At 45.9% G+C, this 16,500-nt stretch overlaps 1 protein-coding gene across 1 annotated transcript; it reads right to left on the bottom strand.

Annotated features, from left to right (window-relative positions):
• Positions 1-1,379: 1,379 nt before the first annotated feature.
• CRYM (crystallin mu) lies at positions 1,380-16,500 on the bottom strand (the record flags this gene model as incomplete). The annotated part of the gene is made up of 8 exons (XM_080911773.1): positions 1,380-1,542; positions 4,441-4,525; positions 5,183-5,304; positions 10,771-10,954; positions 12,373-12,474; positions 13,929-13,991; positions 15,634-15,784; positions 16,331-16,500. 8 exons carry the CDS (start codon positions 16,498-16,500, stop codon positions 1,478-1,480), a joined length of 942 nt encoding a protein of 313 aa, XP_080767899.1. The 3' UTR covers positions 1,380-1,477.

Below are 16,500 nucleotides of genomic sequence, written 5' to 3'. Positions count from 1 at the left end.
AAAAAAAAAAAAGGTTTTAAAGGGCAATTAATAAAAATCACTGCCAATCAATAGCTAAGTTTTATTGGAATTTTGTAGCCAGACTACTACGAGGTAGAATTTACCATCGACGGTGTGTTATAATATTAGAACCATTATTTTAGCTCAGCTGATTTCTCACATCTTAAGTTACTTCAAGAGGTCCATGCAGGACACAGATGCTCGACTGCTCAGACTCACTCCTTCCTCCACAGTGAATGCATTCGGGAGCAGATGGGGTCTTGGATGTGCTACAGGAGGGGATACTTGTTCACAAATACTGTGGTTGTGGAACAAACTGAAGTTGTGCTTCTCCCCAATAACGTGCATAACAGCAGTCATCATAGGAAGGCATTCATGGTTCTGCGACCCGAGCCTGCCTCTGTCACACATCCTCCCTGTGAAGGATACTTTCTAGTTCTCTAGAAACTTCCTGAGATACTGCCCCAACATCCTACCCCAACTTACATAGTGAAGGAGGCCAGATGGGAAGGCATTACCCTAAATGTGGGACTCCTGATGCCTTTGTAAGATCGGTTCGTCATGAGACATGTTCTCCTGGTGGAGCCTTTTGGTTTAGTTATGAGGAACCAGTGAATTCCTTCCATCATTTCTTCACCTAGACTCAAGTGATCCACACACATTGTGCTTTCTACTACCTGTGACCAAAAGGAGCCCCCATTATCTGTGCTTCTTTAAACACTTAAAACACACACCCAAAGCTACATTACACATGACTGGATGTATATGAAAGTTCTTGAAGAGGCAAATCTGTAGCAGTAGAAACTGCTAGAAAGAATGTAGTGACACTGTTGAGAATCGGGTTTCTCCATGGCATGGGATCATTCTGGACTTGGTTGTACAAACTTCTCCAAAACCCACCAAATTGTATACCTTAAAGTTGTGAGCTATGCCAGGGGTGTGGCTTAGTGGAAGTAAGTGTGTTTGCCTAACATGTGTGAAACTTTGGGTTTGATCCTCAGCATGGACACACACACACACACACACACACACACACACAGAGAGAGAGAGAGAGAGAGAGAGAGAGAGAGAGAGAGAGAGAGAGAGAGAGAGAGAGAGAGGATGGATTTATGGTGAGTTCTGCTCAATTAAAATGGAGAAAAATTTATACCACGTCCTCTAGGGATTGAGTGAGCATTTGACACCTTTATTTCCTCCCCACTGGAAGTTGTCAAAGGACACACGGAAGAATGATTTTATTTCAGAGACATACAAGGCTAGTAAGATCAAGGGTAGGTACTGTGGCCATTACTCCCTTAACAGAAGAAATGGTTACCTGGTTTGGCTATCCAACCACAAACATGAATAGGGATGTCGGTGCTTATGAATGACAACCACTGTCGTTCACTGGGGACTGGGCCTCCTTTGCTCTAGACACTGTGAGACTGTGAGACAGCATTTGAGCTGTGACACCCAGCTCAGGTGTGGCTCCTTCAGCTCACTTGCCAGATGACCAAGAATCATACACTAGTTTGGCTGCGACCAGGTCTTCCACGGCCATCCCTGGAATGGACAGAGATTTGCTTCACTTCTTTGTCAGGACGACTTTGTCCTCAAGCAACCCTGGCTTCTCCTCTGATGCCCTAGGTGCCTGCTAAAGTCCGTACTGATAACTGCAGCTGCTACCCAGAGGTTTACTCAGACTCGGCACAGAAAGGGCTGAGCAAGGAAGGAAGCATGAACAAGAGACGCCTGCATTTTCTAAGCTCTCAGGTCTAATTAAGAGGTCAGCCACATTTCACTCCAGGCTCAGCGAAAAGTTTAAGCTCTGTAAGTCATACACGGTCTCTGTTGCAATGGCCCAGCTCTGCCTTGATGGTGGGAAAGTATCCACAGCCACAGAGGAAGCAAATGCGACTGTTTGGTAAGGCGTTATTTGTGGACACTACAACCTGAATTCACCACACCCCACCGCTCCCCCTGAGTGTAGGTTGGCCTATGTTGGTGTTAATCTTCCTCAGCTCAACTGTTCATCTCATTTTGGGCTTTTGTTTGTTTGGCTTTTGTTTTCTGTTTTGTTCTGAGTCAGGGTCTCTTGCTGAGCTTGATGATTTGGCCCAGACTAGTTGGCCAGTGAGCCCCAGGGACCCTCATGTTTCTGCCTCCACAACACCAGGATTACAGGTCCATCCATGTGCCACCACATCTGCCACTTTATACAGGTCCCACTTTATAATGCTTCCTGCTTACTCGGCAAGCATTTTCCTGACTAAGCTACCTCCCCGCCCAGTCTTTTCCATCATTCTATGTGTCCTGAGAGCGATCATTTGTCTATCCCAATCATTTAAAAATAAATACTATTTGTAGCTCATGGCTCATACCATTGCAGGAAGTTGGCATGGTTGGGCCCACAGGCCTACATTTTGCTGACACTGGACCATTACAAATCCTGTCTCTTTAGGATCCCCTGTTTGTCTTTGAAATATTGAATATCCCTAACCTAAAAAAATTTTAATCTGGAATATTACATAGTCTGAAACTCTTTAAGATAATGTTGAAATTCAATTGTTTTCCTAGTTTGAGATCAGTTTTTCATATTGGGCAAAGGGCAGGGTCTTAGACAGTCAACAGTCTACAAACATTCCCCACAGTACAAAAAGGATCCAATGTGAAACACATGTTGGTACAAATACTTCAGAAAAGACATGCTCAATCTGTAATTTTAAGACAGGGGCCTTAGTTTTCGTACCCAATATTCTATGAGAGGCTCGGCATGTATCAGCTAAAAGAGAGAGTGTGTCAATAAACCAGTCACCCGAGGTGGGAACACAAAACTTGTCAAATACATGGATTCCTACAATATTTGTCTCTTTAATGAGGTCAGCTAACCTTCCAGACTCAACTGTATCAGTGGGATGTCACTGGACCAGGTACTAGATAAAATTTACTACCTTTGTTGGTCTTTTAGTGCACAAAAATTAAAAACAAACAAACAAACAAACAAAAAAAAAATCCAAAAACCTTAACTACCTGTCAAGGCCTAAATCCTAACTGATGGTATAGTGCTGAGTGGCCAGAGCACACTTTCTATCACATGGTAAGATCATATATGCATACATGTTCATATCATACATGCCTACAATATGATCAAATCCATTCTCTCTTTCCTTGCTTGCAATTGCTTCCTATTTCCACATCCTCTTTCTCTCCCAACTTTCTGCATTTAAAAAAAAAAAAAAAGTCTCCTTGATGATACTTATGTGTTCATGGCCTTCTCTCAAGGGCCATATCCCTGAAGAACGATGACTTGTCAACCCCAAATCTGCCATCAGCCGCCAACAGCTTCTAAGCTAGAGGGTGGGGCATGCTGGTCTTTCGATTGGCCTGATCTTGTGCAGACCTTGCGCATGGGGTCACAGCACTGGAAGTTCATGCATTCGGTAACCCTCTCAAAGCCAGCAAATGCTATTTCACTGTAGTGGCCACACTGCTGATCAGAACACTCTTTTTTTGCCTTTTTCATGTTTTTTTTTTTTTCTTTTGAGACAGGGTCTCTCTGTATAATCCTGGCTGCACTGGAACTTGCTGTAAAGATCAGACTAGTCTGCTGTGTTAGTGTTGGGATTAAAGGTGTGTGCCACCACATCCAGCCACCTAGAGTACCTTTAAAACTGTGGCCAAGATTAAAAGTTTCTGATGCTCAGCAGAAAAAGTATGGAAAGTCCTGGTAATATCCACTTAGTAACTATTAATAATTTAAAAGAATTAGGTGTAATAGCTGATTTCACTTTGGTTCCCGTATACGTTTGCTTCTTTAAACATGGCAGAATGGGGGATTTAATCAAGGGGCAGACTCCACTGGGAGCCCACCCTCTCCCCTTTCCACCCATCTCAGTTGATGTAGTTTAGACTCCTCATGGTTGCCTGTTATGAAGCATGAAGTGGAAGGTAGTGAAGGGGGGGGATGAAAGGGTCTCAGACTGTAACTTCCTGTCTCAATCTCCTTTAAGGCAGATGTCACTGTCATTTCCCTTTAGTTGTGAACAGCTTTGTCCCTGCTCTCTTCCTCTAATGGATATCGGCTTCTGAATTCATTTATGCCTAACCAAGTGATTTAGTACAACATTGGCTGTGTGCAACTTTCCCCTTCCCCTTGTATATCTCACTGGACTGTCACAAGAACTCAAGGTGACCGGTAGGAAAGAAACCGTGGCTCTGAGCCATCAGGTGACTTGCCTAAGGTCACATATCCAGTGCATGATATAGAAGGAATGTAATCCAGGACCGTCCGACTCCAGAGTTTACAGGCTTACTTACTCCGCCCAAATGGATAAATGATTGATCCAAATAATGGACTCTGTGGTGAGTCACCCACAGAGCCTGGTAACCCATTCATTCCCTCCTTTCCCTGCCTTATGCTTTGGTTGGATTTGTGCCCAGGGAACAATTCATGAGTCTTACCCAAAGACTTGAACACTGTAGTCTTCTCACAGTGTGCAGGCTTCGCTCCTGAAACCACTTCTCCAAGCTCAGCAAAGATGTCAGCCTGTGAAACAAACACATCCTAACTAAGGCTGAAACCGTCATCCCATGCAGGGCTAGCTTCTGAAGCCAGTGTAGGACACTCCTGAACAGGAGAGAATAACATTGATTTTGAAAAAGGCCGTGTGTGAACTAGATGAGGTTAAGGAGATGCCCTCTGACAGGATAGATACCCTTTGGGGGATAGCACCTGTGTTTTTGATGCCATAAACACAGAGATCATTGATTATGGGTGGCTTCCTGCTAGGTCCCTGTCTGTGCAGAAATCAGTATGTTATTATCTGAGCATGCACTTTGGCTGCCTTTGCGTGCTTCCATAACCTGATTATAAGTGGGGATAGGCAGCCAGGGAATATATAGTCTTAGTAAGTTTTCCAGGTTGCAACAGACTTCCCATCCTACTGCCTTGTAGCACAGCAGACCAGGAAACATATCAATTCTCCCTCCAGACAGAAGGACAGGAAGACACAGGACGTAGGTATATAGCTATCTTTTTTTGTTTGTTTGTTTGTTTCTGGAACGGGATTTTAAATGCTGCAAGATGTTCGGGAATGTCTTCCTTACTAGGAGGCGAGGTGACCAAGGTCCAGAGGGGAAGGCAGTGAAACCCTGGGAACGAAGCCAGGGCCAGCCAGTGGTTCTGCTATTGAGAGAGGCTCACCCCAGACAACCGAACGTCTCCTGACTCCTTCAGGGCAGCCTCCCGGGAGTCCACGTACAGCACAGCTTGCTTCATGAGCTCGTCATCCAGTTCTCGCCAGTCTGGTCTGCTGGCCCCAACAGCTACGGGATAACAAAACAGACTGAGGCCAGGAGATTCCCAGGGCACATTAGCAGAAAGAGTTGAGCAGGGGTCCAGTAGGAGGGATATTTAGACCAAAATGTTTCTCATCTCCTAGACCAAACTCTTCCCAAAAAGTAAGATAGAATGCCTTTTCAAAATAACACATACCATTTTCCCTTTTTAAAAAAAAAAATATTTATGTGTGTGTGTACAGGTGCATGTGTGCATGCAGATACGTGTGCACACTTGTGCAGATGCATCTAATGGTCAGAGGTTAAGGGTGTTGCTCAAGATGGCAGTCTGTTTTGTGAGACAGAGCCCCTGCCTGGGAGCCACAGCCTTCTGCTAGGCTCAGCTGGTTGGCAAGCGAGCCCCAGGGAGAGCCCCAGGGATTTCCATTTCCGCCTTCCCAGCGTTGGGTTTACAGGTGCACACCTCCATGTCTGTGGCCTAAACTCAGGCCCTGATGCTCACACAGCGAGTGCTTTATGGACTAAGCCATCGCCTAAGCTCTTCTTTCCTACCTCACCCTCTTCTTCATTCCTGTAAGTTCTTACGGTCACTTAGCAGCAATCAGTTTTCAAAAGCATTCTTTTTTTTAAAAAATTTATTTTAAATGTGTGTGTGTGAGAAAGAGGGGAGGGTATGGGTATGTGCATGTAAATGTAGGAGGCCAGAGGCATCAGGTGAGAGAGAGAGGGGGGGGGGGTATGGGTATGTGCATGTAAATGTAGGAGGCCAGAGGCATCAGGTGCTCCTTGGCTGGAATTAAGGCAGCTGTGGGCCACCCAACATAAATGGAAGGAGCCGAGCTTGGGTCCTCTGCAAGAACAGTACACAAAGTCTCAACCACTGAGCCGTATTGCTAGCCCCACATTCACGTATGAGATAAGTACTCTCTGCATTATATTTCCTATATGTGCTATTTATGCACCTCAGGACTCCTCAGTGTCTAATTCCATTCACAGCATTGAAGTCGTGACGGGAGAAGAGCCTGCTCAACTTATCAGTGAATCTGGGTCCAAAAGAGCCCCGGGTTTTCACGCTTGCTGGCAGTGATACCTAGCTGCAGAAACCACACAAGAGGACCCACTGCTCTTAATCTTGCTTGTCCTGCCTTGCTCCTCCATCATTGCCTTCCTCACCTGAAACTCTTTTCTCTTACCGAGACAAAGAGCCCAGTGTTAAGGCTAGGTGGGCTGTAACTAGCTCAGCCTCAGCAACACAGCATCTGCCTGTGTGTCTGAGCCCCTAAACTCACTCCCGATACTTCCAGGGGGAGGGAGGGAGAGAGAAGAAACCTGGCCTTGAGGTGGCCTTGACACCAAGAAAAATGATGATGGGGAGATGACCTAGTGGGTGAAACACATCTCATGCAAACATGACCACTGGAATCCCCAGAATCTGCAGAAAGCCAGATGCCATAAAGCACATTGTAATCCCGGGGCCTATGTAAAGATGCAAGGCAGGACCAGGAGAATCCCTGGAGCCACATCGGCCAGTGAGCCTGGAGAACACACAGGTGAGCAAGACATAATGTCCCAAACAAAGTGGAAACCAGAACTGACAGCTGAGTTTGTCCTCCGACTTCCATGTGTGTGGTGGCATGCATGTGCGTGAACACATACATTTTTAAAGAAGGAGGAAGAGTCGGATAAGGAGGATGAAGGGGAGGATAGGGAGGAGGAAGAAAAAAACCATCAAACATCCCACAAAATACAAACTGATGATTAGGCCTTGACCTTGCCCCTTTGTAGAAGAGTGATGAATCCGATGTATCTATCATGTTTGCTGCTCCAAGGACATAGGATAATGCACAGGCTGTAACCAAACAGAGGCAGGAAGAAACAAACGGGAACAAAGCCAGCAGATGGACTGGGAACGTGGCAGTCCTGGGCACACAGAAGAGAGTGTATTTCTCCAGGGCACAGGCATTATCCAGCTCCAGCTAATGGCTACTACCTTTGAGTGTGCATGCACAGTTTTCCAGACTGCCTTCCATCCCTACTGCTTATGAAGAGGAGCAGGAAATCTATTTGCATGAGTTATTCCTTGATTTCTCTGTGGTCTAAACAAAGCAGTCTGCTGCTGGCTGGAGCCAGCCCCAGGGTAGCTAAGCTAGTCTTTGAAAATATTTTAAAGTTTTGTCCAAATACAAGGCAGCATTTATATGCCTTCTTATGTTCTCCTTCCGGTTCTTCTGAGCTCTGGTTTCCGGAGAGCACTGTAACAATGCTCACCTTGAAGACTGTTGGGGGGCGGGGAGGGGAGAGTCTATAGAACAGTCTTACTCACTAATGGATCTTGTAAATAAGTCATAAGCTGGCAGGGAAAAGCCTCCAGTCTCCAGGACCACCCCCTCCCCTGCTTTCTATAGACAGCTGCTGCCTACCAGAGAACGAGTTCTCAAGGGGCTGTGTGAGGCCACTCAGACAGATGCAAGTGCCAAACAGCAAGTCAGCAGTCTGACCCACATCACTTGGCCTTGCTTCAGTGCAGCTAGAAACAGCGAAGGTCTTGAAAGACTCACTGTTGGGATGAATGGGATGTTAGGATAGGAGTAAGGAAGTGTGATGTGTGTGTGTGTGTGTGTGTGTGTGAGAGAGAGAGAGAGAGTGTGTGTGTATGAAGGGGTAGAGTCAGGCCTGCCCTTCAGCAGCTCTGTGAGTAAGGAAAACCTGTCCTTGGCATTTTACTGTTATCACTGGGGCACATATTAATAAAGCACAATTTGAGGGTTTGTAAACACATAAAACAACTTTGTCCTAGGTCAAGGGAATATAAAATGAAGTATCTTGGTGTCATATCATGTCATTCCTTCCTAGAAAAAGAATACATATACATACATACACAAATAAATATATATATATATACACACATATACATATATATACATATATATACATATATATGTATATGTGTGTATATATACATATGATAGATACATCAATAGACAGACAGACAGATAGCTAGATAGATAATGAATATAAAAACTTATTGTAGCTGTCTTTGGGTATGGGGGTTCCCATAGCAAGGGTTGTGGAAGGTCCTTAGGAACTGAGTGCACCTGCAGTTCCCTGGTCCTACAGTGTGAGGGACTGAATCTTGCTACCACATGAACCTGGAAGAGGACCCTTGAGACTAGATGAAGGTATAGCCCAGGAAACATGGATTTCATCCTTAAGCAGAGAACCAGCCTAACCTTGAGTGGATTCTCAGTGTGCGAAGTTTGAAAAACCAAACCCAAACCCAAGTCAGTCAGCTGTAGCTTCCGTTCTGCCCCAGGGAACACATTTCACAGAGAGCTGTCTATCTGGATTTCCCAAGCTCTTCCAGACAGTTTTGATTCCAAGAAATACATCTGGATCCACCTGTTACCTGCTCCTTCAGCCACCTCTTAGCGTCTTCCTAGACCGGTGTCATGACATCAGCTCCCTGCAGACTAAGGCCTTGACCTCACTGGTCTTCAGATGGTTGTGTTCCCCCCACCCCCACACCCAGGGGCCCTTTCTTGAAACCTTGTCTGCCTGAAACAACCTCCCTCCAGCTCTTGACATTGCTTACTCTTCTTAATCATTTGGGTCACAACCCTATCTCACCCCAGGGCAGCTTTTCAGGTAAGTGGACCAAAAGCACTTACTTCAATTTCTCCCTTCTGCTTCCACTACTAGATTCTTACAGGTTCCTGTATGTGGCACAAGCACCCCACAAGGAGAAACTACCTAAGTCTTTCCTTGTTTTGTTTATCTTTCATTACAAGAATCAAGCCAACAGGAAAGCCACGTCCTTGGATGCTCCATTTCCCGTGGAATCCCTCAGCAGCTACAACAATGGCTGGCACGTGGTGTACGTTCAGTGAGCATTTATGAAAGAACAGATAATCTCTTGACTCCTGCTTCTCCTCTGCCTGTGGGTGCAGGGATCTCAGCTTCTGAGATGATGTCATGTTCTTGTCATTCGTTACATGGAAGAGCACTGTGACTAAATTCAACCCTCTGCTGTCTGTCTGCCCGGCAGTCAGAAGCCAGACTTCTTTTTGGAGGATAGTGTTAAGTACTGTGCAAAAGCCCAACCTCTGAGGGCAAATTATCTTAGTTCAAACCCAATTCTGCCTCCAAGAGTCTCTGATGCTTGAAAATTACTTAAACTTGTGCCTCGGTTTACCTCCCCTATAAATTAGGGGTCATGATAATTATTATTGTCTATTTCTTAAAGTTTCTGGAAGGATTAAGTGACTCTATCTAACATATATGCATTATACATATAATATATACACATATAATATATACACTATATGTATATATACATATATAACATATAACACACACACATATATAATAATCAAGAGGATTGGGAAGATATATTAAACAGTCAAGTACTCGATGTGAAATCACCCAGCACCCATGTAAAAAGTGTGGTCATGATTATGCATCTTTCTGATATTGTGAAGTGGGCGGGCAGCAGACAGAAATAGCTGATCCCTAGAGTTGTCTGGCCAGCCAGTCTAGCTGATTAGTGAGTGCTGGACTCAGTGAGAGACCTCAAAATTAATAGTAATAAGGTGAAGAGTCGATATGGAAGACATTCAGCATCAACAGATACACATATACAGACACTTACGGGCACAAATGCATGTGCACATACAAATGCACATAGAATTCAGGACAGCTCCTACTATAGTTAAGTATATAACAGTCTCTCTGTTGCTCTAATCTCTAGGGTTGTTTGAAGGTCTTCAGAGACCCCAGTGTCTTTATGTTTAGAAAACCCTCCCATCCCACCTCCTATTACAATATTAAATGCATTTATATGCAACATTAAATTCTTTTTTGTACTCTAATTACTTTTGGAAATTATAGTTTTATATGTTAAGAACAAATTATTCAGGCTGTGGTGGCACAGGAGGGAAAAAAATTAAAAGTTTAAGGGCCACACACAGTGACATTTTGTAGTGTAAAAAAGTGTAAAAAAAAGAAGCATTATTTGTCCATTAGGATTTGAATTTTGTCACATTTAAGAATAAAGTTGTGGCTGGCCATTTGTGGCAGTGTTCCAACCCACAGGATATTCAGTAGTGAAATAATCACCAGGTTTACGTTTAATTTTAGTTTTGCATTTGAGATATGGTTTATTCAGGACACTCATCCTTCTCCCGCCTTTGGGTTTTGTCCAGATAGAGTCTCTGTCTGTAGCCCAGGTTAGCCTCCAACTGTTTGTATTCTAGCCTACACTTCTTAAGTGTAGGCTCACACAGATAAAAGAAGGTGTAGACAGGAACGAGGCTAGACACCTATAAGGTTAGCACTCGGGAGACTGAGGCAGGAGGATAGCAACTTTAAAGCTAGCCAGGATATATAGTGAGACCCTGATTCAAAGCAAACCCAGAATATATGGGCTGCGCAGCAGAGGAAGCACCTACAAATGGAGCCCGGATCCAGTCAGGGGCATGAAGCCTCTCTACTCACCATTGATGTGAGCCCCCGGCTTCACCCATTCACCAAATAAAATGGGCTCTGTTGCCATGGTGACCGTGATGATGACATCAGCACCTGTTACAGCTTCCTGCACCGATGAACAGACCCGAACATCTCCTTGCACTGAACTTGCAAACTTCTCCGCCCTTTCCCTGGTGCGGTTCCATATTCTCACCTTAGGGTGGGTGACAAGAGGGACACGGGTGTATTTCTTCCCTGCAGACGCCACACCTACCCACACTGCTCTGATGGTGACAATGGTGTCTTTAAACAGTGGACATTTGATCAAGGATACAGCTTTAACTGAAACAGATATCTGCCCAGACAAACAAAAATGCTCCCTTTGGCCAAACAAGGTGGACACTTTCCAGTTTTAGGCCAGGATACAGCCTCAAGGGTTTAATGATTACAGAGAAGATTCTGGAGCCATGTGGACTTGACACCAACCCTTCCTTTACTTTGTATTATCCCTACAATGATTTCCCCTCATTCAGCCTCAGGTTCCACATCTGTGAGATGGGTAGAGTCAAGGTGAAACTTAGCCTATGTTTGAAACCCTGTATTGGAGTTGCAGCAGGTACAAAATTCATGAAGTGTCTTGTCATGGAAGAGCTTAATCAATGAAGCATAAGGAAGGATTAAAAAGCAAATAGGTAATATTTAGTTAGGTGCAGCAGATAAAAAGACCAACCACGGAAGCTACAATAAGAATCCTAGAAGGTGCTGTGGCAGAGGTGGTGGTGATGAGGCCTGAGCTCTTGCGTGTTTACTAATCTGTTTCGATGTCTGGATCAGAGGCTACCAGCCCTCCACTAAACAAGACCCCGAGACTCTCATCAGTAAATGTGGTAAGCAGGAGAAAAATTAGCTTTACATGTAGGCTCACCAAGCAGGGCAGATGGCTCAACATACCCAGTAATAAGTCACTGGCTAGTGGTGTCATCTTTCCTGATAGAAAACTGGGGCCAATGGGATGCAAAATTTACATAATCTGGAGCCGTGACTTTGGGGCTGTGGATGAATACACATTATACACAGCTGCTCACAGCCAACGGGGATAAAGCTGCTATACCATGCAGAAGAGAGAACTTGGAAACCACCTGCCTGTCTTAAAAAAAATAACAGGTAAATGGCTGGTTTTCTTTTGATTTTTTTCTTCTTCTTTGCAGTCTATATATCCCAAGATAGCACTATTATTTTTATCATAAAAATCCATACTTCATTCTAGTGACGTGAGGGCCACAGAGGGAGAAGGCGGCAGTGGGAGGAGGCTGTGCTTCTGCTCACCAGGCCTCACCCCACCCCCATTCCAGATCCATGTCCTAAATAGGTAGACTCCCAGGATCTTTTAAGAAAAGCACAGGGAGGGGCTGGAAGCACAGCTGACACGCAGTGTCACAGAAGCACTTGGGTGGCTGGTGGCATGCCCAAGTGTGTGTCCTGGGAGTCTGAACGCAGGTGAGCGGGCCTCACAGTCTTTCTGAGGAAGCCATAAAGATAGGGTGACCTGTGCCAGGCTCAGCCTCACCGTTTAGCCTGTTCCAAGAGGCCCTGGTCCCACCTCCCTGCTCCCCAGGCCCCACTGCCACTCACCTCCTTGAAGGAAAACTGTTCTGTGAAGATCTCATAGTGACTGTACGCCTGGACCCCAGCTCCAAGGATGCACAGTACATCACTGCCTGGGGGTTTCAAAAACTGAGAGAAACGGGGTGGTGAAGGTCAGTGTTTTCAGGCAACCAGGAGGCTTCAGCTACAGTCAAGGGCTGGTGAGCATCATGGAGATGTCACTTGGTTTCTGTTTGCCCTCTGTAGAGAGGGGCAGGAAGGAAGGAGCCTTCACTGAGCACATACTGTGTGCTAGTACTTAACTCTCATGATCTCATTTGGTCTGGACAGGGACCCTCCCTAAGTAATAGATACTCCTGTTGGTAAGTGCCTATGTGTGTGTGTGTTTGTGTGTGTGTGTGTGTGTGTGTGAGTGTGAGTGAGTGAGTGTGTGTGTGTGAGTGTGTGTGTGAGTGTGTGTGTGTAAATACATGTGCCGGTGTTCTTCCTCAGGAGCCATCTACTATCCAAACAATTTAAACATTTGGTCTGCTATGCCAACCTTCCTTTGGGCCATGGTACTTTTGCGATGCCTAGAAATCCAGCTTCCCAAGTCCTTGTCAGTCTTAAATTAATAAAAAAAATTCAATCATTCCCACAGAACCCCATTTTCCTCTACTTTGTCTTTTGATGTGTCTCATCATGTAGTCCAGGCTGACCTATAACTCGTAGCAATCCTCCTGTCTCAGCCCCGAGTGCTGGGATGTGCACCATCATCCCAGCTGAAGACCCTACTCTAAACTTCCCTTCCTTGGCTTCCCTCTACACCCCCGTCTCTGTCATGGGGTGCCTGCAGTCTGCTGAGCACATCGCCAGCATTGCTTGTTTGACCTTCTCCTGGATGGTCCTCCAGGGTTTCAGTAGGCTCTCCAATCTCAGGGAGGTCATTTCTGAATCAAATGCCATCTCTTTAGTCAGAAATAGTGGGATGCACCTGTAGACCTTGCTGTATGGGAGTCTGAAGCAAGTGAACCATTTGAAACCAAATATTGAAGCCCAACTGGGCAACATAGTGAGACCCCATTAAAAAAAAGTCACTTTCACTCCTCTCTTTTCATTTTGCTTCATTTCATCTTTTTAACATACAATGTTGGTTTTGAAGGGTATGTTTTCCTTCAGCAAACTGTAAATGACTATAAATCACTTACTAATTAATAAAAATTATAAAATAGTTCAATTGTGGTAACATTTATTAATAATTAGTATATATCACATCAAAGAGATATTTAATTCTTTTTAAAAGTCAAAGCACATTCTATGTTTAATTATTGTGTATTTATGTAGATGTTCATGCACACATGTGTATACATGAGTAGGCCAGATGTTGACATCTGGTGTCTCTATCTCTTTTCACTCTAATTTTTGTGAGGCAGGAAGATTGGGAGTTGTGCATATGAGGTATTTGGAATTATGTGGCAAATATTCAGTAATTTTGTGAATTACTGTGCTCACTTAGTAACTCCTAATTAGTATGTGGAGTTCCAGTTATGGGCAAAGGCAGATGGAGAAAAGTCCCGCATTCCTTCCCTCTCCTCTGGGCTTACCTTTGTGGCGATGGCGGACACCGCTGCTGTTCTCTTTGCAGTTATGACATTTCCATCCATGACCTTGGAGGAAGGACAGACAGTGAGGAAGGTGCCCTCCTAGGACTGACACTCAGAAAGGCAGCTCTGTAGAAACTTCAGTGAACGTGGGGCTTAGGGTCACATGGAGAACCCAGTCCTCACTCACGACCCCCTTGGCTTTGGGCACTAGTGTCTTTGCCCTGGATTCTTCAATCTGTAAAGACCAAGCTGATGCCCACAGTGCAGAGGGTACTGAGAATATTACATACAGATGCACAAGGGAAGCCAGCACATACAGTAAGCACTCAAACATCACCTATTTTGTTTTTGTGCCCTGGGGCTCTCAGATCTCCAAGCCGAGGTGAACTTTAGGGATATCAACGTCACTTCACATCTCAAGAGCTTTGGAAAGACACTGTCCCCAGACACCACCTTGAGAATGACTCAGGCTGACTCTCTGGCTTGGAGTGTTCAGTGGTCAGTGGTCTTTGAACTCATACTGGTACAAGGAAAACCAAGAAAATGGAATCCCTGGGTACCTTCACTCAGCTCGGCTAGGTCTCAAAAGACACCATTATTATTATTCTCATTTTACAGGGGAGGAGTTGAGTCCTCTAGCTACAGAGCACTCAGCAAAGCCCCAGAGCCCCACCATCTAGTATGAAAGGCTGATGCTCAAGAGTTGAGGACTCATAGGCAGCACCGCTGTTACTGCCCCTGGATGAGCACAGGGTAAGAAGAGCTGGACACTCACCTCTAGTGGGGTAACGGGCAACTGGATCTCTTAGGGAATTCAGACATTCAGAGGGGAAGGGAAGGGGGTGGGAGTCTGAGAACCGGACTGAAGGATTCTAGGTCTCACTTAACGCTGTGTGACCTCAAACCATGAGTCTCACCTGAGCCTCAGGGATCTCAACAAAACTCAGCAGGAAATAGCCCAATTCATACTCAGCACTTGTGTGTGTGTGTGTGTGTGTGTGTGTGTGTGTGTGTGTGTGTGTGTGTGTTGTCTGGTGCATGTGTCTGGCCTGGGACACATAGCAAGCGAGCAAACAAACAAACAGATAAGGCAGTAGAACTCAGACTGGATACACCATTGGCTTAGACTTGAGGAGGTTTGAGGTCTAGCCTTGCTTCTTATTAGGGGGTCCAGTTGAGCACAGCTGTTGTATAGCCCATTCCTCATGCCTGAAGTGGGGATAACAGCATCATGTACCCCCTGGGTAGTTTTCATTATACAGGTAATGTGCTTAGAACTCCACATCTCCCTCCCCAGTTGCTCAGTAAATGTGAGCTGCTGCTCCCTTCACACCTTGCTAGATGATGAGGAACGATGTCAGGAAGACACCCACAGGTTACTGTGTCTTCTGCTCCATACAGGGAGGGCTTCGGTGGATAAATGTTTGCTCAGCTACTGCTTTAGTCCAAGCTGTGCATGTGGTGTATCTGAGCTCAAGAACCAGAATAACAGGATCCGGATCGTTATTTCTACAGCCACATGATAGCCACCGCTATAGGCACAAGCAGCCCTAGTCACAGATCACCATTGACCTCCTGACTGATCACTTGCGATCATACTCCTTCTCACTAACGTCTAGGCTTAGTTCTGGGCCTAAGGGACACCCTCCGTTCCAGGGGAGACTTCCTCTACCCTCACTGCCCCAGGGGAGAGGAGGCTGCTCACCGCCAGCAGGGAGCCATTGCTGGGATCAAAGAGGAGCACTGACGCCTGATGGGAGGGGACAGCCGTGTTGCTGTGGCCCTCGTAGAAGGTGACTAACTTGGTGGTGAGTGCATCCTCAGCGGCACTGTAGGCTGGCATGACTCCCAGGAAGCTGAGAGAGAGAGAGAGAGAGAGAGAGAGAGAGAGAGAGAGAGAGAGAGAGAGAGAGAGAGAGAGAGAGAGAGAGAGAGAGAGAGAGAGAGAGGGCAGTTTCAATCTCTTCCAGTCAATGCTGAGTGATCGATGAAGTCCCATTCACCTTCCGTCCTCCATTACTGCTCCGCTGGCTCGCCATTCCATTTGTGCTCACTCCTCTGCCCTTCTGCCCGTCCCTGAGGCAGGACTCACGGCCTGGCTCTGGACCAGAAAGCCATCACAACCCCGCCGCCACTTCTTGGCTCTGTAGCCTTCAGCAAATCGCTCTACCTCTCAGTTTTCAACTAGCAGAGAGTGACAGCCTTGGTACCTCCCTTGCACAGGTGGCACCTGAAAAGAGCCCTCTTGGCAGAGACCCGGTGGGTTAGCGCCCCTTAAGCAGCAGCTGACATTAGCAGAGGTTAAACAAGCCCTCTCCTGCCTTCTCCTATCGCTGCCTTCCGCATTTCTTTGCGTCTTTCTTTCCCCTTTCTCCCATTCCCCTCTGGTCCCTTACACTCACCCTCGGTGCTTGGCCACAGGGACCACTGTGCGCACAGGCTGCATGACACCTCCATCAGGACCTTTGGAGAAGTTAGCCAGTGCAGCCTCCAGGGGAGGGATGAGGAGGCTGGAGCTGCGGAGGTGGTCCTGCACCTCGTCTGCGCTCAGGAACGCTGGCGCCCGCCTCAT

This window comes from Micromys minutus (genome assembly GCF_963924665.1).
Source record: "Micromys minutus genome assembly, chromosome: 2".
NCBI classification, from domain to species: Eukaryota; Metazoa; Chordata; class Mammalia; order Rodentia; family Muridae; genus Micromys; species Micromys minutus.
The sequence above is the reverse complement of the archived record's forward strand: the minus strand, read 5'-3'. Positions and strand labels throughout refer to the sequence as shown.